We start from the raw sequence: 22,499 nt of genomic DNA, 5'->3' as shown, positions 1-22,499 counted from the left end.
ATGTCTCATAACATTTGTAAGCAGATTGTTGAGCAGTGGGAGCACACTGACTCAACCCATGTTATTTGTAAAATCATTCTAATTAAGTGGCATTTTTTAATTGGGACTATCCTGGACTCTGCGGTGTCTGGCAGATAAACAGCAGCAGTAACTGTCACAAGTTCCTCAAAGGCCATTATTTGACTTTTTTTACTGAGGAGCTCTCAAATGATGTCTGTGCAAGGCGTTCGTTATAGACACGCCTCACCCCACTTACATTGATTTGTATGCACATAGAAGACTCTTGATACCAAATACATATGTGTAAAACATTTATTAAGTGTACAAAAGTAGCTTGACAGAAAATCATAGATAAAACAGACAATACATGCCATAACCCCTACATGAATAATAGCATTTCTCCGTTTCTTCGGACTTCTGTAGTCATCAATGTTGGTTACTTTTCATTTCCTAGTAAAGCAGTTGGTGCTTTCTCCCAAAAGAAATCAAAAATATTTTATATTAATTGTTCGTATCAAGTGAAGCCTTTTGACTTTTTAGTGGAACACTACATGAATAGTGTTTAGGTAATATTTTGACATGGACCCTGAAATATAAAGTCGAGTTTCCCAGTTTCATTAAGTCACAAAAACCCTACCAGAGCCAATCTAAGAATTGTACACACATTTAAAAACAAAATGGATTACATAAGAACTAGTAAATCACACAACACAAACACGCGAGAGCCGTTTCCACAATAACACACAGCAGGTATGAGAAACACTCATACAGTGTGCTCAAGTCAGAAACAGAGTACAGACGGAGACCGTGTACTCGAAATATCACGTCAGACCTGCAAGAGTCTGAGGAAACAGGAATCTTACTTTCATCATTTATCCCACACACTTCAAACATTTTGTCAGTTTTAGGTTTCAGATTGAGAAAGCTTTAACTTTAATTTGACCATCTAACCTAATCCAAGTGACACTGCACTGTTCAAAGAAGAACAAACCCAGGCAAAGAAAAAACTGGCTGCTGCATGGTAAATGTTCCTAAACCCTAAAGCCTCAGCTCCACTCTGCAGATCCATGTGCTTATTAACAGCACGGCACGTTGGTCAGATGAGTCCAGTATCCTGTCTGTCTGCACACATATGTCCTGTTTCTGGGATGAGTGTTTTGGCTCAGAGACGCAACATTTAGCAAGTCTGAGAAGCACCAATTAGTTCTCCAACTTTGTTGAATGAAAACTGAAAACGGCAACAAGAGGCAGAACAGCAGACTGTAAGAAGACGCCACCCGCCCTACAATGTCAGCACTTGTAAAAAGTGTTCTATTATTGTTCTGAAGTTTAGTTTCATTGGTTCTCTGGAGGCATCGGTCAGTTTTTGTTACAAGTGCAGATTTCTTCCTCTGCAGACTACACACGGGCAGCATAGACACGCACCTGTTAACAGAAGTGTTGTCAGGCAAAATGAACCACTAGTGTTTTTTTTGGTAAAAAAAAAAGTGCTGGCCTCACTAAGAAAATCTCTACAAAAAACTATTAGCAACAAATAAAGCCAGTCTAGGCAACAAGTTGCAGTGTAATTCAAAAAAAATAAGAGAAAAATAAGAACATTCAAACACTGTAATGGAGCGATGTGAGGGCCCTGGACTTCCTCTGGGTCTGCTGTCAGGGTTTACACAGCTGCTTTGGAGCACTCGCAGCTCTTAGGACAGGACTGAGTTCAACAAAGCACATTTCCCCGGGAAAGCAGGGTTCACATGCATCACATAATTCTGACTATGCTAGTCTTGTTGAGGGTCGTAAGAACGCAGACGGGAGGGCTGCATGATTTTAGGTTTGGCAGTTGTGTTGTGTTTTTTCCTGGCTTTATGGATTTCTACCTGCAGCTTAACTGGGAGCCACATTTAACAAAAAACGGAGGCTGCTTTTAGTTTTCACAAATCTAAGAACGTTTTATCTTCGCTTTGAAGAAATAAGGAAGAGAAAAGTACGGAGCATAGTGACAAAGAGCTCTGAGTTGTGACCAGAAGGTCAAGTAACAACCGAGTGTACCTCAAAAGTCAGAGGTGGTTAGATTGAGCCCAAAGTAGAAGAACTGGATCCAGTCAATTTGCAAACCACCTTTTGAATAGGGAAATCCAAGGTAACTGAGCAAGAATGTATCGTTTCATTTGCATTTGGATGCAAGTGAAAGGAAGACTTCAAAAAAATACTAAGAAAACATGCAGCAGACAAACATGAGTATCCACGCAGTAAATGTTAAAGTTAGAAACACATTCAGAAAGGCCCTGATGTCACAAGAAAAGGGTTTGATAACAGATGCATTTTACTCAGTACACACCCAGTATACAGCGGGTGTACAAAGCATATATACTATATATAGTATATATATTCTATATACCATATATAGTGTCTATATACCATGTTCTGCTGTGCTTAGAAGTTGGGATCCATCATGTCTAATCCATCGTTGCTGGTGTGCCTAATATTTATTGACTCATTAAAGTAGGTTCAGAAATATGGAAAGCTATAAAAACCAAGTCCATTATACAAAAAATTATCTTGAATAGTAAAAACATCAAATAATGAGGCGATGGACAGGATCATATCTGAATGGCTCTAGAAGAAAATAGTAGTATATAAAGGGTAAAAGCCATCTACTTATGAGGAAGGCTTCACATGATGGCACACTCTCTGGACGACACTTTGCCCTGTAGGAGAAACAAAAAGGTTTGTTATTGGGAGACTTCCATGTGTAGCTGTACAGATGTACAAGTTCCAAAGACTGACTCCATCCAACAGGTGCTGACTGAGACAGACCATGTGTTCTACACTGTTTAAACTCAGTAAGTGAACATGTTATGAAAACTATCAGCTCATTTTGAATGTGATCGCAGCCACAAGTCATAAATAAGTTGGCGCAGGGTCACGTGCAGCACTGTGTAGCATCCCATCTTCTTCTAACAACAACCCACAAGTGTGTGGGACTTGAGGAGAGCAGCTGTTGGACTTGTGGAAGAGGAATGTGTCCCATTCTTCTCTGTTAGAGGATTCCAGCTGCTCAGCAGTTCTGGCCCTGCTTTGTCCTGTTTTTTTTGGTGCAAACTGCCACTTCCATAGGCACTGATTTTGGTTAGTATGACCTCAGCAGTTTTCCACTTTGATTAGTCTATTTTAAACTAGCTTTGGTCCAGAGAAGACAGCGGTGTCTATGGATCACGCTCCGATGTGGCTGCCTCTTTGCATGACAGAGCTCTAACCTGCATCTGTGGAGGGCACGCTGAGCTGTGTTCACACACTGATCCTGAGCCCATGCACTGATTTCCACTGCACAATCATGCCTGTTTTGAGGGCCTGGTGATACGGACGTCCAACAATGATGATATTATGAACTACAGATGATGAATTACTCAAAGTCGTCACATGTTTACATTTAGAAACATTCTGAAAAACAATTTGTAGATGCAGTTTTCTGCAGATTGGTGAACCTCTGCCTCTCTAAGATGCTCTTTTTAGACCAGTGATGTGACTCACATGTTGCCAATTAACCTAAGTGGCTGCTAAATGTTCCTCCAGCTCTTTCTTTTTAGTACCACTTACTTTATCAGCCTTTTATTGACCTCGTCCAACTGTTCTGATACCTGCTGCTGCCATCCAGTCAAAATGAGCTCACAGTTTTCTTAACATCTAATCTAACTGCAGCGACAGCCCTGCTCCTTTACACTGAGCCAAACAAAGTTTTACCAAAAAGGTAAAGGAAAAAAAATAAAAAAAAAAATAAAAAATTGTGAGTCAAGTGTACCGTTTGTGCCACTTTCTCCTCCTCGTCATCAACATCTTCTACCTCCACCTGAGTGTTGGTTACAGTCCTCCTGGCCACCTCCTGTGAGACAAACACCGCATGACTCAAAAAATAGAAACCACGTACGAATCTCAAGCAAAGGAAACTGGTTTAGTTAGCTATGCAAGGACGTCTTTACCTCGCCATCAGCATTGACCAAAGAGGTAACTATGTCATTTCCTCTGCCCCAGGAAGCCTGACTTTTCCACAGCAAGTCAGTTGGAGGACTGTGAGCCATACCAGCATCGGCAGACCACACCTAGGTGCAGGTTAACAACACAAAAGGCCATTTACAACATACAGCTACAAAACTTCACATATTAAATTATTACAATCAATATTATACATTATGATCATCACGGTATAGTCTGTTAAACTTGAGAGATATCAGTCTGCCCAGGTAGGAAGTCTGAGCCACTGGGAATCCATTTCACCTGCACAGGTGCACATCAATGACAACAGGTGCAGTGGAGAGACAAGTCAATGCCGGTTTATCAGTTGGAGGCCACAAACCTTCGTTCCCTCCTCATCCCTCACAACTGATTTTTCTCCTGCCGTCCTTGTCACCTACTAGCAGCATGTTCAGCACAGAGGGAGAGGGAGGATGGCTGCTACAGGCCAAATGATCTTTGCTGGTGGGCTCTTTATCAGTGATCCTGTCTCACCTCCACTATATGTGCGTCTATACGTGTCTGATCGTTTAGGCTGATGCTACCATACACAATCTTCTACTCACCGTGACAGACTGTCCAGCTTTCAGGACGTATTTTGGCGAGAACTTGTAGATGATCTCTTCCCCATTGTCAACCTGTCTCTTCAATCTCCAGTTGCCCAGAGGCTGGTCCTGCAAGACATGAGGAGCCTTAATACAGAAGTGCACTTTGTTCAGAAAAGGAGACACAACATAAAACTTCACCTAACACACCTGCTCAGTATCGTTGGTGAGTGTGACTGCGTTTCCATCCATGTCAGTCGGTGAGATGGTGACGGCTCCAGTAGCCGTAGCCTCTTCTGACACCAGCAACTGCTCCTCTCCTCTTCCAATCTCGGGCATCTCCCTAGCCTCTGCTTCCGCTCTCTTCCTCTTAGAGGAGCGGGAGGATGAAGATCCTGTTAATCTGGACACTGTGACTCGGGAAGATGGGCTGGGGGACAGCTTCAGTCTAAAACAGGAGGAGAAAATGATGCTGTTGGAATCAATACTGTTGCAACGATCCCACCAGTCTAATCTGATCCAAGTATCACTTTCCACTCGCTACACATACTACCCATGGTGCCTACAGTAAGTACTGGCTCTGATGGCATCCTCATGATAAAGTACTTAATAAAATACTTCTACTGCGGAAAAACACTCAGTATCAGCAGATACCACACATACAGATACCTTGGCTTCAGGTACAGATGAGATTATGACTTCCATTTTTTTTTTATTTTTTTTTTTTTTTATTTTTTAAGCCCAATCAGTCTCATTCAACTCCACAAGGACTGAAACAGTTCAATCATCTGAGAACATAGGCCAGTATGAAACTGGACTTCACACATTTATCACTTTGATTCAGTTTATAAAGCACGCCACAAACATGTGCACCTGTGTTCCTCTCCCTCCAGCAGTTTCCTGTATGCATTGATCTCCATATCCAGAGCGAGCTTCACATCCAGCAGCTCCTGGTATTCACTGAGCTGAGCGTTCATCCGGTCTCTCAGTTCACCCATTTCTTGTTCTTTTGCTTCGATGGCACGACGGTGCTTGTCTCGCTCCGACGACAGAATTTCTTCCAACTCTCTGATACGATCTTCTGAGGCAGCCACCTGCAAAAGCAAACATGCAGACACCAGACCATTAAAACCAAATAGGAAACCACCAGAAATCCTGAACTGTTTAAGTGATTCAAAGTGTGGAAGCTGTAGGAGAGGTCTCCATTTGGGTGTACTGGTGACCCTAAAGCCATACCTGTTTCTGCAGGGCGCTGAGCTGGTACCCAAGGCTCTCTATTCTGGTACGAGACTCCTGCAGCTCCTCTCTGGCTGAGCTCATTGCCTTGTCATTAATCTCAGAGGACACTTTGGCATTATCCAACTGCAGACAGAACGAGACAGACAGAATATTTGAACACAAGGAGCATAAAATTAAAGGAAAGAAAGGGGGAAAAGGCAAACATGTGTCTCTCACCTTGGCCTGAAACGTATGCTCCAGTTCTCCTTTATAAAGAGAGACTTGCTCATCATGTTCCCTCCGCAGGTCCTGGTTGGGATCACACAACTCTGATTAACACTCATTCTCAACAGAAAGCCTGCTTTCAACACAAACACAGTACAGACCTGGCCTTTATATTCTCTAGTGGTAAATATCTCATGATATAATATACTTGCCAAAATGGTTACAGAGAAAATTAAGAAGTCCTAGCACGCAAGGTGAAATTGTGCAGACTTTTATTCTGAAATAACGGCAATACAGTCAGAGCCAACCAGTGTGCTCCTGTCCACGTGCGCACAATTTTCAGAAACAACTAGAATTGGTGTTTCCAACACAAGATGTATCAAGGAATAACAAAGTGAACTCATAGTGACCTCAGCAGATTCGTGCTTTCACAGTGTGACATTCTGGGTCAGTGGAGCTGCTGCTACCAAAAGATATTAGGGTTAGCTGCTGATGGCAACCTGCCCAGGTGTACGGGCACTTACAGAAACTTTTGATAACCGAAGTCTGAGAAACACAGTACTGGTTTTCTTTTAGTGCCACAGGCAAAAAAGAACTAAAAACTGACTGATACTAAAAATGGCTTTATTATTTGTATGATAACATTTGTTTTTCAATGACACAACTGTACCTGTAAATTTACTGGGTTGTAACAGCCACAGACATGGGAACATCAGAAATGAAATCATACCTGTAAAGCTTGTGCCAGTTTGAACTCATAGTCCTGTCTGACTCCAGAGTCCACCTCCACTATTCTCTGCTCATGTCGACGGCGAGACTCGCGTACCTCCTGAGCACAAGGAGTGAAGTGTAACAGAGAAACATCACCCAAAGAAAACCCAAGAACTTTGCCATGTTAAATAGAGAGGAAAAAAATTTTGATTATGCAAATTAGACTTTATGGCAGTCTTGTGCACATGCACAGTATTTACGACACAACCCTTACCTCTTCAAACATAGTCTTCCTGAACTCCAGCTCTTCACTCAGTGACTGACAGCGGTTCTCCAAGTCTACACGCATCAGCGTCTCTGCCTCCAGCTGGCGTTTACCAACAGCATGGCTGTCCTCTGCCTACACATAAGACCAGACCATTTATTAGCACATGGACAACATTAGGCTGATTGGCTGGCTCTTCATGACCAAGCAGAAAATTTGTCATGTTAGTCTGGCATACAAAAAGTAAATGGTTCATTTACTTTTGGGGACATAATACCCAACTGAAAAGGTAAACACAATAAACCAGAATATATCCCAAGCATATCACAAAAATTGTAATATCAATCACGATTAAAGTATTGTGGGGATCATATATTCTAATGATCTAATTATTCAACCATTTCTAGATATTTTTTTCTGGCTTCATTTTTTACTAAACATCTTGCATCTTTCCCACCTTAGCCAGCAGGTTCTTGACATCAGCTAGCTCAGAGCTCAGAGCAGCATTTTGGCTTAGAGCTGTTGAAAGAGCTGCTTCATTCTTATTCAGCTGGGCTTCCAAAGCACCGGCCCTGGACATTGCTGCAGCAAGATCACCATCCTTTTTCTTTATACTGGAACAAATAGACAAGGAGGCAGAACACAATTATTATCTTTAAGTGGTCACTTAATGGCCCTTACAAGCAAACATGTTCCCAAATGTTTAGCCACGTTAACACGATTTCAAAATAAAAAAAAGTATCTGATAAGGCGTTACCTGCGTGTAGCTTCTTCCAGGTCAGCCTGAGCCTTGCCCAGATCTATCTGGAGCCTGGCTCTCTCTTTAGCAGTTTCATCCAAAACTCGCCGAGCATCAGCCAACTCTGCCTCATACAGAGACTTTAGGCCTGTTACCTAAAGAGAGGGATGCAAAACACATTACCCGGTGGCTTGGCCTGGTGAAGAAAACAAACATTACTGACTGCTGCAGGATGGAACGTCTTCTGAGTGGTTGCATATTACAACAGAAGGACATGTTTCTAAAGTTCACCTTACAAAAAATAAATAAATAAATAAATTTAAAAAAAAAAAATCCCCCCTTTCTTTTCTTCTTTTTTCCTTATAATCAGGCAGAGCATTATTACGGGAACATACACTGTGGCTCCATTATTATGTCTTAAATTAGAATTTAAATTTGTTCCCGTTTGAATTTAATCTGAATAAATAATGAATTGAAAAAAATAAATAAATAAAAACTCTTTCAGTCAAGCATTGGGAGCAGTGTTAAATTCAACAGTCAGAGTAGCCGTTTCAAGCTGACCTACTAATTTCATTCAGTATCAATTATTCTGAATGAATGGATCCAACTAGCACAACTACACACACTCTGTGACGTTTTCAGTAACTATATATAATGTTAGGATGTACCAAAAGTAATTACTGTCTGAAAATAGTTTTAAAGCTTTCTTTCACTGCTGCCACCACATTGGACTTTCCCAGTGTAAATAAGATTCAATTAACAGCAAAGAGGAAGTGCATTAGCATTTGAGCAAAAAATACCACTTAAGCACTTCATGGGCATCTACAAAACCTATAGAAACCAGCCATCGCATGTTGCTTCACCAGTGGCAAAAAAGGTGAAGAGAAAGAGAAGACAGAACAAAGCGAGGAAGACCGGTACAACCATTTACACAATGGAGAGAGAATTGGGATTTAAGACTTTCCAAAAATGTCAGCAAGCAGGTCACAATTCTACTCGATCCAGAATTTTTTTTAAAAATCTGCCTGCTTATGATCTAATTTACGTTTTTTATATTACCTTAGTGTCACTGGAATTTAAAAGGACATTTTTAGAATTTATATTATGTAAAATAGCAATGCTGTCAGTGTTAGCCACATTGGTAACTACTCCCTGCTACCTGCAGTAGTCCAGAAATGACTCATGATCTTAAAAACAAACAAACAAACAAAAAACAGCAGAAAACAGTCACAAACGCAGGTTTGTTAATTCAGTTAGCACTAGTGATATCCACTTAGTGATTGCTAATATAAAAGAACACGTTTAGGTGATCTCGTTTCCTCTTTGTAAAAGAAGGAACTTTGGAACATAGTATATGAAAGTATATAAAAAGGACGGACAAGGCCAATTTTTCAAATGTGGTTATTGCGTGCATTCATCGCTGTGTGTTCATCGCTGTGTTGATTGGGGTTGCTGGGTTACAAGAAAAACAGGAAAATGATGCTGCTAAGGGCAACAACGTGTCTTTGCAACACCACCTGCTATAACTCCAGTAGAAACACTACAAGACCAAAATTTATCTGTTGTAGGTCAAGTGTCAAAATAGTAGTTCCTTTAAGTAGCATTTCCATTACAGTGTTGCTACCTGAGAGCATACAATGACTCACAGCACGAAGAAATAAAGGATCTGGCACCATTACAAGATCTACCATTACTCAAATATGTTGGGTTTCTGTGTTTGTTTTTTTGATGAAGCAGAAATCATACATCATACAAGGTCACATGTAAAAAAAAAAATAAATAGAAACCACGCGCAAGTTCAAATTTTAACTTTAAAGCAACAACTATTCAAGATTACGACAAACATCTTTTTCCCATGATAGGTTCTACTGATGTTTATCCGATTTAGTCCAAAAACAGACAGTCTGAAACAGCACAAACTCAGCTTTTAACTTGGGATTATTTAAATGTTTTCTGTTAATTCGAGAATACATTAAAAGTGAAATGAAGCGCAAAATTGTCTTGATACAATTATCCAGGTAAGGAAATCAATCATTCTGGTAAAGAAATTCCCCAAAAATGGATTCTGTAGTTTTTTGGGGTTTTTTTGTTTTTGTTTTTCTTTGGGGTGGGGGCGCAAAGTCAAATGAAGTGACAGATTCACAAATACAAATAAATACATTAAATTAAAAAAAAAAAAAAAAAAAATCACTGGGCAGAGATTGGCGCGCAGACCCACCCGCTCTGTGCTTCCGGTCCGGTCACATTTGAATACAGATGCAGTATGGATCATTACGGCAAACAATGCAAAGCCAACGGCACCAGTGAAGCTGAGTTAACCGTATCTGAGCGCACTGTTAGTTACACATTTTACGCCGCATAATTAAAGTGACTTATAATGAACGATTTTCCCTATCATTCAAGACTAGATATCTGCGCGCACGTGCCTTTTTTCAGTTGCACATTTTTACGACAGGGATCACGTGCTGATATTACATTTGCTGAAATATTTTCATTTACTAACCTCTCTCGTAGTCACCTCTTCTTTTTCCGACACTTTGACCATTAGCCGGTCATTCTCCAATTCCAGCGCCCGCACGCGATCAATGTACACGGCCAGCCTGTCGTTCAGATGCTGCAACTCCTGTTTCTCCTGTAAACGAGAAATCCGAGTCGGGGAGAGAGGAGTGGAGGCCGCTGACCGGCCAGCTTCACGGCTTGGGGTAGCGCTTGCAGTCGCCATAGCGGTTCCTTCAAAATTCTGCCTGAGTTTCCTCAGCACTTAGCGAGCAAAAGAAAATAAATGATTGTATCTACTGGCTTTGTTTGATCGGGATGCAAAACAGCTCCTCTCAATAGTTAGCGCCAGGATATCGCAATCAATGAGCCGGAGGACCACGCAGTGTCTCGAACGCTTGCTTTACACAGTGATGTGATTCCAAGATGGCTGCGGTCAGGACCGCGCCAAAAGCAGAGGACGCTTCCTGTCCGCAATGGCTGATGGGAAAGTGGATTGAGCAGAGGTACGGGAAGGGCGTAACGTAACGCATAACCTCCTGTCTACACAAAAGCACCTTTAGAGGGTTTTTTTTCGAAAATGTCCCGTGACTTTAACATTATGAAGGACAGCTTCAACACCAAAACTCACAAAAAAATTACCAGAAAGAACTGTTCACACTTGATAGCATTAGGAAAGGGTTACACAGGTGCATAAAGACTGTGACGTCAGGCCATAAAACCAAACTAAACCTTTCCTCTGTGCTTAGAAATAGTTCAATAGTACAGTTCAATTCTTGTAAATGACAGTATATTTATCTTTCATGTGAATAATGCCAAACATAGTGTGTGTGTGTGTGTGTGTGTGTGTGTGTGTGTGTGTGTGTGTGTGTGTGTGTGTGTGTGTGTGTGTGTGTGTGTGTGTTTCATTGTTCTGGTAACAGTGACAATAAAGATCTATCTTATCTTATCTTATTTTATCTTTTTATACAGTATGTCAGCATTCAAAGACAACCGCTACAACTATAAAACATTCTATTACATAATTATCCCACTTATAAGCAGTGTTGCTCAAGTTACTTGAAAATAGCAATTATTTGCTAATTACTGATTACTCCTCCAAGAAAGTAATCCTGCTACTTTCTTGAATACTTATTTTCAAAAGTAATTAGTTACTTATTACTTAGTTACTTTTTAAAAACATGATACTCAACATAATTCTATTGTTTGAGCATAATCCATCATATAAAATTGAAGTCTCTTTTAAAAACTTGTTTTATTAATTTTAATCTTTTAACTTTATGTGCATTGCAATTAAATTATATGCAACAGTGTTTGACTTGAAGAAATTTGTTGACATTTAAACCTATTTCCTGTATATTCCAGCATATAAAATAAAATGGTTTTTGTGTTTACACTCACTCTTTCAAATATATGAAAGTAAAACACTGCAAAAAAATAAATAAAATCAAAGATTCAGCGGCACTAAGTCCTGTCGTTCTTAAATGTATTTTCACCTGTTTAGCAGGAGTGGCGCCGGTGGAGGTTTGCCCAGTGCTGCAGCAGTCATGTCAATGGGGGGATCCAGGGGTTTGCTCAGATTTGAAGTTTAATTTTTCACTGTAGAAAGAGGTTTTCTTCCCACGCAAAGTGTACAGCAGACACTAATGTTTTTGTCACTTTTTTCAGAATCAAACTCAAAGTAATGTCAGTACTTCCAAGCTTTAAACACTGCATGGTTGTACTCTCTCCAGCAACACACGTCTGTTGCTGCCACAGATGTCCAACGCTCGTACGTTATGAGACATTCTCACAAACAAAATCACAGTTTAGTAATACAGTGTACATACGAGAAGGTAACAGTAATCTAATTACTTTTTTGCAATAGTAATCCCTTACTTCTCTGCCCTGGGGTGCCTCTGTCAGTGCGCCCCAGGGCAGCTGTGGCTACAATGTAGCTTGCCATCACCAGTGTGTGAATGTGTGTGTGAATGGATGGATGACTGAATGTAGTGTAAAGTGCTTTGGGGTCCATAGGGACTAAGTGCTATACAAATACAGGCCATTTACCATTTACCATTTACTTTACTTGTTACTTGAAAAAAGTAATTGGATTACAGTAACGCTTGTAAGTGCCAAAGATTATGACTAATTGGCACATTAAGTATAAACTTGTGGTTTTATGTAAAATACTGAACATGAAATTAACACAAATCCATTAACATGAATTTGCCTCTATTGAAAAAAAAATAAACAAAACTTTTAAAATCTCCTATTTGTAATTTAATTATGTTTGTTTGTTATTGTCCATTTATGTAATTATAAGCAGCCTCCTACAAAATCCTAAAATAAAAATTACCTCTGTAGAGTAGTAGTTGGCAGTGCAAAGACAGCCTGCACTTCTGATTTATAAACAAAATTTGGGAGCTGTTTTCATTTTGTTCTCAATGGAAGAGTTGGTGACATTAATGGCAGAGGCGTAAATCCTATCCCACTAACAGTTACATTGGATGAAAGAGGACCAAGGTGGCTTTGGTTTGAGGGTAAAAGTTAAAAATAAGAAAAAGACCAACACCCATGTCGAAAAGTAGAGGGCTCTAAGTTGAAGGTTTTGAAGGCGATAGCATACACAAAACATACGGAATACATAATAATGAAGATTATGATCTCTACACTGAAAATAATTAATCAGTATTCACACTAATTTTAACAATAAGATTAAACAACAAGTAAGTCTGGTACCAACTAGTGAAAACAGCGACGATTAGTCAGGTAGTCGACCAGTCGTGCACATCCTTAGGCCCAACACTCATAAGTAGATTATGAAACTAATGACTCACAGAAATGCAGTAATTATCTTTTTATGAGTACACAGTTGTTAAACCTACTTAATATTTACTAATAAATGATCAGTTTAACTAATTAGCCCCCACATATTCAGGGATTTTTTTGATTTACACCAGAATTTATTTTCAGACACAGCAAACAATGATTATGTCAACATCTTTAATCAATGACATTATCAAAACCACAAACGAGGTACAAAATGATTCCCTTCACTCAAGGTGTATGGAGCTCTTCAAATGAAGGTTTAAAGGCTTTTTGCCCTCGAACAGTAAACATTGGCCCAATGCCTTGAACAGTGTACAACTTTCTGCAGAACTGGATGATGAAATATTTTAACTCCACACTTGTCTTATTATTATATAATATAATACATAATTATATATCATAAATAATTTTGGATAAGACAGGGTAAAGCAAGGCAACTGTTGGCTGGGGAGATGGCAGCCCAAAGAAAAAAGGTAATTCAAATATGCTACATTCTTGACTGATATATTGGACTGCAACAATTACTCTCTTCGTCTAACAATCTGATCATTTTCACCAATTTTGTCACTTTCAAAAATATGAAGTTTACTTTCAGAGAAGAGAAAAGAAAACAGAAATGCTTTTTTTAGAACCAGGATTCAGAATATTTTTATTTGTTTTGTGAATGTTTTCAACCAGATTAACTGATTATCAGAGTACTTGACAATATATAATCACCACCAAAATTCTTTTTTTACAGTGTATTGCCTTGGTCAGCAGCCTCTCTACAACTGTGTGGCTGAGCTTCAGTCTGCGCTGGATTGTTGAGTTCATTCATTAGCTTGTGAAAACTTTGTGTGTGCATAGCTTGCCAGATTAACGTATGTGTGTTTTCTCTCTAGGTGTTGGAAACGGAGTTTGTCACGGGAGCCCAGCTACTGTACAAATTTGGGAATTGCAGTTGTCACAATTCACACCACAGACACGAGCACTGTGTGGGATCGGCACGGAGCCACAGTGCGAAGATTGTCACTATTGTTGTTCACTTTTTATCACTGTCAATAAACTCACTGCCTTACTAAGCTACTGTGTATTTCGGGGTCAGGGGCCGCAGATACTGTGTGTTTTGGGCCTGGTCAGCTTATAGAAACAGGTACTGTTTTTTGTGCTAGGCCACCGGCAACAGTGAACTTGGATTTTGCTTCTGAGTCAGATGATTCAAATTTTGAATCTCCAGTCTCAGTTCTGACAGATGGTTCTGAGCGTTTTGCTCAAAATCTAAGATTGACAATTTTTCAGTGCCTCTGTTCGTGATCAAAAAAACAAAAGAAAAGGAGGCTATAATTTCTATTGACTTGGTTCCCAAGAGGAAACGCCAACCATGCTGCTTGTACTCTTGACTGCCTCCGGGCTCCGGAGTCCCTCCAGGGAGTGCTGACACTGGGTCTCTGGAGCTAACTGCTAGGGAGATGTCTGTGAAGGTTCTCGGTCATCCAGGTTATCGTTGTCTAAGGACCTTGGAAAGAAAAGCATCTGGACTTCTTTAAGTTTCCTTGAAGACATTTCACCTCTCATTCGAGAAGCTTCTTCAGTTATAAGAGCAACTGGTGGAGGGTCCCAGATTTTAACCCTATGGGACTGTCCCCAAGAGGGTCATGGACCGCATATTGATCCTCTACCTAATCCCACGAGCCAAGGTGTGAAAACGGGTGTGGGTCACAATCACCCAAGGTTTTGGGTGAACCCATTGTGAAACATAGCCCCACCCTATCATGTGATTTACTGAGGTCAAATGGCCCAGGATGTGAGTGGGCGTTAAGGTGTCTGGGAAGGAATCTCAAAACTGGATTATAGATGGCAGACAGCTGGTGTCATAAACCACTGCCTCTGTTCAAAGATGTGAACATCGGCATCCTCGAAAAAATGACCTTTGTCCTTAAGTTGCAGATGGACAGAGTGTTGTCCTGTCGACCTGTGTGTCTGACCTTCTTTTCTGTGCATCTTTGCTGATTTGATGATCAAAAAACAATTAGGATAACCACATGTTTTAAGAGCTTTCTTTACATGCGTCTGTTCCCTCCTTTTCCCTTCTGGCTTAGAGGGAACATTTTCTGCCCAGTGTTTTAGGGTCCTGATTACTCCAAGTTTGTGTTCCAGAGGGTGGTGGGAGTCAAAGAGGAGGTACTGGTCTATGTGTGTGGGTTTCTGGTAAATTTCTGCACCCGTCCATCCACACCCCGGACGGACGTCAACGTGCCATCTGGACCTGCCACGGCTGAGCTGGAGGACAACGTGCCGCCTGGATCTGCCGCACCCAAGCCGGAGGACAGCACGCCATCTGGACCGGGCAGGAGGTCAGAGCACCGTCTGGACCTGCCATGCCCCACCCGGAGGACAGCGCACCTTCTGGACCTGCCACGCCTGAGCCGGAGGTCAACGCGCTGCCTGCACATGCCACACCTGAGCTGGAGGTCAATGCACCATCTGGACCTGCCGTGCCTGAGCCAGAGGTCAGAGTGCTGTCTGGACCTGCCACGCACGACCTGCTATGCCTGAGCCAGAGGTCAATGCGCCATTTGGACCTGCCGTGCCTGACATGCCATGCCCAAGCTGGAGTTAAACATGCCGCCTGGACCTGCCGCGCCCAAGCTGGAGGACAGCACACCATCTGATCTGCCACTCCTGAGCCAGAGGTCAACGCGCTGCCTGGACATGCCACACCCAAGTTGGATGACAGCACGCTGTCTGACCTGCCACACCCAAGCTGGAGATCTGTGTGCCGCCTGGACCTGCCACACCCTATCTGGAAGACAGCGCACTGCCTGGACCTGCCATGCACGACCTGCCATGCCTGAGCGAGAGGGCCTGCACGTCAATGTCCTGCCAAACTACGGCCTACACATCCACAATCTGCCAAGCCAGATCCTGTTCAGTCACAGCCTGCACTGCCAGCATGTTGCTGGTCAACTGCCATGCCACGCCGTCGCCGGCCACCTGAAGTCTTTCGCCATTGCCGCTGCCCACCTGAACTGTTCCATTGCTGAAGTTGGACCTGCGGTTGGCCCTCTGAACATTTTGTGTTGGACTTTGCCCCTTTTGTTGTCTTGGGGGATTGGTTTGCCTTGGACTATGCTAATAGTAAACAGCTAATGTTACCATATGTGTCGGCCAGGTTAACATTCATGAAGACTGTTTAATACTTTATTGAAAACAGGAGCTTTGCTGACCTCCTTAAGTCTTGTTAAGTGTTATTAGCATTGGCTACTCCAGCTGTTAGTAAGGAGGAACTGTGTGTCTGTCTGTGTGAAGTTGTGTGTCAGCTGGAGGAGGTAAAGACAGCATTGTTGGTATGGATGTTGTTCCAAATCAATATCTTAATTCAGTGTTAAATTTACTATTGATTAATATCTGAGTTGTTGTGGTTTTTTTTACTTTTTTTTTTTTTTTTTTTTTTTACAACAAAGGAGTGGGTAAAGAAGAAGCACATTAAAGTCATGGAGTGGCCTAGCCAGTCTCCAGACCCCAGTCCAGATGTGGAGTGAGCAGTTCCTAACCAGCAGCCAAGAAACCTAAAGGATTTATTGGTTCATATTTCCACCAACTACAAGAAACATCTCACTGTACTCACCAACAATGGTTTCTGGGGGAATAATTATTTCCTTCAATGTATATAGAAAACATTTTTAAAAAATGAACAAAATATGGCAGTGATTTTGACATTTAGGGCAAGAAGAATCAAAAGTCTCAGTAACCAACAATTGTCTTTGTATTCTTATGCTCACTTAGAATATTAAGAGCTATGGATTTTATGTACTGATGCACCAAACTTGGTGAAGATTAGAAACGCTTTTGCAAAGGATAAAGCTGTGCATCATCACAGCCTCCTCCATCCTCTAACCTCCAACAGCACTTTAGGAATGAAAACGCCCTTTAACATAGTGTACATACATTGATTCCAGAGGACAGAAAGAAATGACAGATTAGTGAAATGAAAAACCCCATTAAAATGAAAAACACTTCCTCTTCCCGGGCAGCAGGGGGCGCTGTCACGGCAGCGTAACAGAAGCGTTTTCCGGGTCAGCTCTTTCATTGCCCCGCTTCGCTCACGCAACAGTCCTTCCGGCCTGACCGCCATCAAAGATAGCAGGTACGATTTTAATGTCGAGAAGTTTTAGCCAAAAGCCGTTTCTAATCTTTGCCATCCGTCGAGTTTTAGAAGATTTGTTGAAACTGCTAGTAACTACTAACGTTACTTTACATCTCAGCTCAATATTGTAGCGCCGTATTTTATGAAGTTGAAGAAAATGTGGCGTCTTGTCAGCCGTGTCCGTTTTCATTATGCTCCCGAGTGCGTAGAAATCGGTGCTTCCGAGCACAGACTGAATATTGTTGTCGTCAGAAACTAAAGCAGCGAGCAGACCTGCGGGCACATAGGGAGCTGTCACACAGTCTGGTGGACACTAAAGCTTTACCGGCCCGATGTGACGGATCAGCGCCACTAGGTCGCTTGTGCCCTCAAAATTGGAAATGAAATAGCAGATTGCTCGTGGCTTCCTCGTGTGTCTGTTACATGGCGAGTCCAAGTCAAGAGTTTTTACTGAAGGTGGCTGCAGCAGAGCACATTTTAGTAATCAGCGTTCACCGAGTGTAAATGATGATGGTTAAGCTTCCACCGACACTGACCTGTTTAGATTGTGGTTGTTAAACGGAGATTTGGAGTCCTGTTAGCACTGTAAAAAAATGGTTTTGAGTCCAAATTATGGTGTTGTTTCAAATGGCTCGCTCAAAAGGTCCAGAAGCTCCTGCTAACATTCTTTTTGCACACAGTTATTGTTTAATCTGCAGGTCGCATCCATTGAACGAAAGTAATTGGTCTGTTGTGTGTATATCACACAGTGCTTTGTTTTGTTTATGAGGTCGAATTGATTCCACTGACCTTACATCTTGCTAGACTTCCTGAGCTACAGCTACCTTTGCAGTAAAGTAAAGCGATGGAGGGCCCCATCTTATTCCTGTTATACAGACCTTACCATGTCACATCTACACCCTGTTTTATTTGAGCTGTCCTGCTCTCAGATGATCATAACACCACTGAACCCAGTGATGTAGACCACTCGAGTAGGAAAAAAGGCTTTGGTAAAACGTTGCCCATGGGTGCAAAGCTGATGTGGTGGCTTACAATAGAGCTGAGACAAGAGCCTGTTGTCAGTGTTGGTCTTCCTGCCATTGCATACCAAAGTATTTGTTCTGATATGTTGATCATGTGACATTGCAGCTAGTTAAAGACTCATCATTTGCACTTGTCTTAATGTTTGTGTATTATCCTCCGCAGACATGGCTATTCGTTATCCTATGGCTGTTGGCCTTAACAAAGGCCACCCAGTCACCAAAAATGTAACTACTCCCAAACACAGCCGCCGGCGCGGGGTGAGTATCTCTTGCTGAGTGACTTTACAGACTTGACTATATTACAAGTGTTAGGATAAATATATTTGCACTTAAGACTGTAGTTTGTGTACATACTCTGTGACTGGATTGACCTGAAGCTTAAGATGAAACATACAGTGTAAATCAGTCCACATAAGCATAATCGTCAGGCATCAACATTCCTATATCACATTATGTCCAAATGCAGTGAATGGTGTTAAATGCTTTGACTTACCATGTACTGTCTTTACTGCCCAGCGTCTGACCAAACACACAAAGTTTGTGCGGGATATGATCCGTGAAGTGTGTGGGTTTGCTCCGTATGAGAGGAGAGCCATGGAGCTGCTGAAAGTGTCCAAGGACAAGAGAGCCCTCAAGTTCATCAAGAAGAGGGTGAGTTTGTGTTTGTGTCAAAGCACCTGCAGGTACTCACCAGCCTAAACCACAGTAGTATTTACCCAGTTACAAACCACAAAATTGAGGACAAGTTGTAAAATGTAAATAAAGATAATACAATGTTTGCATATTTATAAAATTTATAAAACGTATTACATGTTTAAACTGAATAAATGTACCATGTTAAGAAAACTGAGCTCATTTTGACTCGATGGCAGCAGCAGGTATCAGAACATTCGGACAGGGTCAAGCTGAAAAAGTGGCACTAAAAAGAAAGAGCTGGAGGAACATTTAGCAGCCACTTAGGTTGACAACATGTGAGTCACATGACTGGGTGTAAAAAGAGCATCTTAGAGAGGCAGAGGTTCACCATTCTGCAGAAAACTGCATCTACAAATTTTATTTCAGAATGTTTCTGAATGTAAACACGTGACGACTTTAAGTAATTCATCATCTGTAGTTCATGATATCATCACTGTTGGACGTCCGTATCACCAGGCCCTCAAAACAGGCATGATTGTGCGGTGGGAATCAGTGCATGGGCTCAGGATAAGTGTGTGAACACAGCTCAGTGTGCCCTCCACAGATGCAGGTTAGCACTCTGACATGCAAAGTGGCAGTCACATCGGAGCGTGATCCATAGACACCGCTGTCTTCTCTGGACCAAAGCTAGTTTAAAATAGACTAAGGCAAAGTGGGAAACTGCTGAGGTCATATTAATCGAAATCGGTGCCTTTGGAAGTGGCAGTTTGCACCAAAAACAGGACAAAGCAGGGCCAGAACTGCTGAGCAGCTGAAATCCTCTAACGGAGAAGAAGAAGAATCTTCTAACATTCCTCTTCCACAAGTCCCTCAGCTGCTCTGGTGGACTAGTGGGTTGTTGTTAGAAGAAGAGGGATGCTACACAGTGCTGCATGTGACCCTGCGCCAACTTATTTATGATTTGTGGCTGTGATCACATTCAAAATGAGCTCAGCTTTCATAACATGTTCACTTACTGAGGTTAAACAGTGCCATGTTTTGCGATTTGGAGGCTACACTCATTATTTTCCATGTCACACAGCCTTCCAACTGTTAACTATGAGTTGAGATGTGTGCATTGTCACAATTTCAGTGAGGTAGTTTTATCATGAGCAATCTGTAGTGTGTTGGCCATTTATAAGGACCTGAGCTTTTTTGTGATTGTATGTTGGATATGATATTATGCACTGACTGGACAACAGAAAAGCTCAGAGCTCTTCTAATATTTCTATACTGTTTTTCCCCTACAGATCGGCACTCACATTCGGGCCAAGAGAAAGAGAGAAGAGCTGAGCAACGTACTGGCTGCCATGAGAAAGGCTGCTGCCAAGAAGGAGTAAAAGTCATTTAATAAAACATGAAACTACATTCCAGCCTCGTCTTTCTTTTTTTGCTTTGTCACTATTCATCAGATCTGTTTATGTTGCTGCAACCATCTTAGCTGTCAGCACACCTGAAGACGTTTGTAGAAATCTCAAAATTGAGTGATGCTTCAAAATATACACATAACATGCTGCTTGGCTTTAGACCAGACTGTAGATTAGCCTACTGTGGCTAAAGGAATGAATATCACCGAAGAACTTACCACTGCAGCAGAAGTAAAGCAATTACATTTTTGTATAGAAATGTGTACTTTTAAGTATAAAAACAAATTTTATAATGGTGACTTGTGCCCATTTATTTCTGTTTGAAAGGAGCATGAAGCTTTGGGATGTGTGTGAAAATGCTTAATCAGCTGAGTGTTCTCCAGCACTTTATTCTGTCTCACACACGGTCACACTCAAGCCACTTCCAAATTTTTAATTAGTTCACAAAGTGAAATGGAGAAACATGAGGTGTGGAAGTTCAGTGGTTACCACTGTCGCCTCTCAGTGAGGGGTTTGTGGTTCACACCCCAACTGGGAAGTTCTTTGATGAGCTTGCATGGTTTTGATGTGTGGCATGTAGTCTTACAGAATTTGAGTGATCAATACTACAAAATGCTACACATACACCAGTCGTGCTAAAATTAGCTCTCACAGGTGAATTGAATAATGCTGATCATCTCCATCTCTGTTAATTGGCTATGCACCACAGACCTCTGTGGCAGTAGTTAAACAGTTACTTAAAATGCCACTTGACCCAGCTGTATTGGCTAATTATAGGCATTATCTCCAACCTTCCTTTTATCTCAAAAATTCTTGAAAGTGTAGTTGTAAACCACTTACTGATCATGTGCAGAGAAAATTAGTTTATTTGAGGAGTTTCAGTCAGGTGTGAAAGCAATATACAATTAAAGCTGCAAGCAGCGTTATGAGGGCCCTCGCACCCCGGCACGTCGGGCCACACCCAACTCCTACAACCAGCACGTCCGATCTGATGTCACATTGATGGAATTCATGCCTAGAACCACCAGCTAACGATTCATCTGATTCAATCATTATTATAGTCGTCCCACTAGGTGGCGCTCTAACCATTACTGACAAATGGGATAACAAACATTTCCGACCTTGAGTCTCATCACGCCTGCGAACTTTGGGAGAGATTGGACATTGTGTTTTTGAGTGACAGCAGATTACTGCTTTTGGCGAGGGATTGAAACTCCACGTGCCGCCATGGCCACCCCGTTTCCCTGAACGTAAAAGCTTCGCAATTTAACATCACAAAGGTCTTTAGATTCCACACACAGGAGATCGGGTTAATCTGATGAAATCCCTTGGAGGAGTTCGTCAAAGTATGAGGCCTGAAAAGAGGCGAAAAAGTGGCAAAAATTACACCTTAATTTAAAAATGGCTGACTTCCTGTTGGATTTGGGATATTGCTCCAAGAGACTTTTTTGTACATCTTGATATCCTCCATAAGCTTACCAGGTTTCAGACTTATAAATAAAACACAGAGCAGGGGCTGATGTTTTGAAATTTTGTAGGGGGCGCTGTGGAGCCATTTTGCACTATTCAAGGAAAATGATCACATAACAACAAAGCCCTCATCACATTGGAGGTTTGGGCCAAATTCCAAGACTTTTAAAATTTCCAAGCCCCTCAAAAGCCACTTCGTCTTTCATGGTGAACCGCGTTGCCACCAGGGTGCGCCGTTCAGTTTAAAGTCACAATTTTCGCACAGAAGCATCATGAAGGACTGATGGTGATACTCACCGCTTTTCAGGTGGCCACGATGAACCTGTGAAAATCAGTACAACAAAATGAAAGACATGACATTTCCTGGTGCCACTAGGTGGCGCTCTACGTATTCCTGACAATGGGCACATCAATCTGTTCAGGGCGGGTCTGACATCATGTCTGTAAAATCTGGTACTGATCAGATTGGATTTCATTGACTTACACTAATTTGTTTCTTCATGGCGAGACCTCAATGTTCGCCATGCTGCTGGGGTCACACCCTTCAGCGAAAACTCACAGTTTTCTCTGTAACCCAAGACCAACTCCTTAAGGCTTTCCTGGAGAAATTTGAGGCTGCAGATGTCACCCATTACAATACTGTACCCCAAAGTGTAAAACATGACATTTCCTGTTCCCACTAGGTGGCGCTCTCCCTGATGTCAAATATGGCAGTTGAAATATGTTCAGGGTGGAGCCTTATCATATGTGTCCACTTTGGTCAAGGTCGGACAATGTATGACAGAAAGAGAGGCAATAAGATTTTCATGGCGAGTCATCGAAATTCGCCG

The 22,499-nt window shown here is 41.7% G+C and overlaps 2 protein-coding genes across 2 annotated transcripts; one reads left to right on the top strand and one right to left on the bottom strand.

Moving 5' to 3' along the window:
* Positions 1-294: 294 nt before the first annotated feature.
* Positions 295-10,634, bottom strand: lmnb2 (lamin B2). Its single transcript, XM_031740529.2, has 13 exons — positions 10,206-10,634; positions 7,721-7,857; positions 7,421-7,577; positions 6,973-7,098; positions 6,718-6,816; positions 6,000-6,071; positions 5,781-5,906; positions 5,418-5,638; positions 4,755-4,992; positions 4,566-4,673; positions 3,969-4,088; positions 3,791-3,871; positions 295-2,699 (listed from the first exon to the last, which is right to left on the bottom strand). The coding sequence occupies exons 1-13, from the start codon at positions 10,422-10,424 to the stop codon at positions 2,664-2,666; spliced, it is 1,740 nt and encodes a 579-aa protein (XP_031596389.1). The 5' UTR covers positions 10,425-10,634; the 3' UTR covers positions 295-2,663.
* Positions 10,635-17,019: 6,385 nt separating this feature from the next.
* rpl36 (ribosomal protein L36) lies at positions 17,020-20,200 on the top strand. Its single transcript, XM_031740561.2, has 4 exons — positions 17,020-17,135; positions 18,321-18,415; positions 18,674-18,808; positions 20,083-20,200. The coding sequence occupies exons 2-4, from the start codon at positions 18,323-18,325 to the stop codon at positions 20,170-20,172; spliced, it is 318 nt and encodes a 105-aa protein (XP_031596421.1). The 5' UTR covers positions 17,020-17,135; positions 18,321-18,322; the 3' UTR covers positions 20,173-20,200.
* The last annotated feature ends 2,299 nt before the right edge of the window (positions 20,201-22,499 follow it).

This window comes from Oreochromis aureus, linkage group 17 (assembly GCF_013358895.1).
Source record: "Oreochromis aureus strain Israel breed Guangdong linkage group 17, ZZ_aureus, whole genome shotgun sequence".
Lineage (NCBI taxonomy): Eukaryota > Metazoa > Chordata > Actinopteri > Cichliformes > Cichlidae > Oreochromis > Oreochromis aureus.
This window is presented reverse-complemented; position numbering and strand designations above follow the sequence as displayed.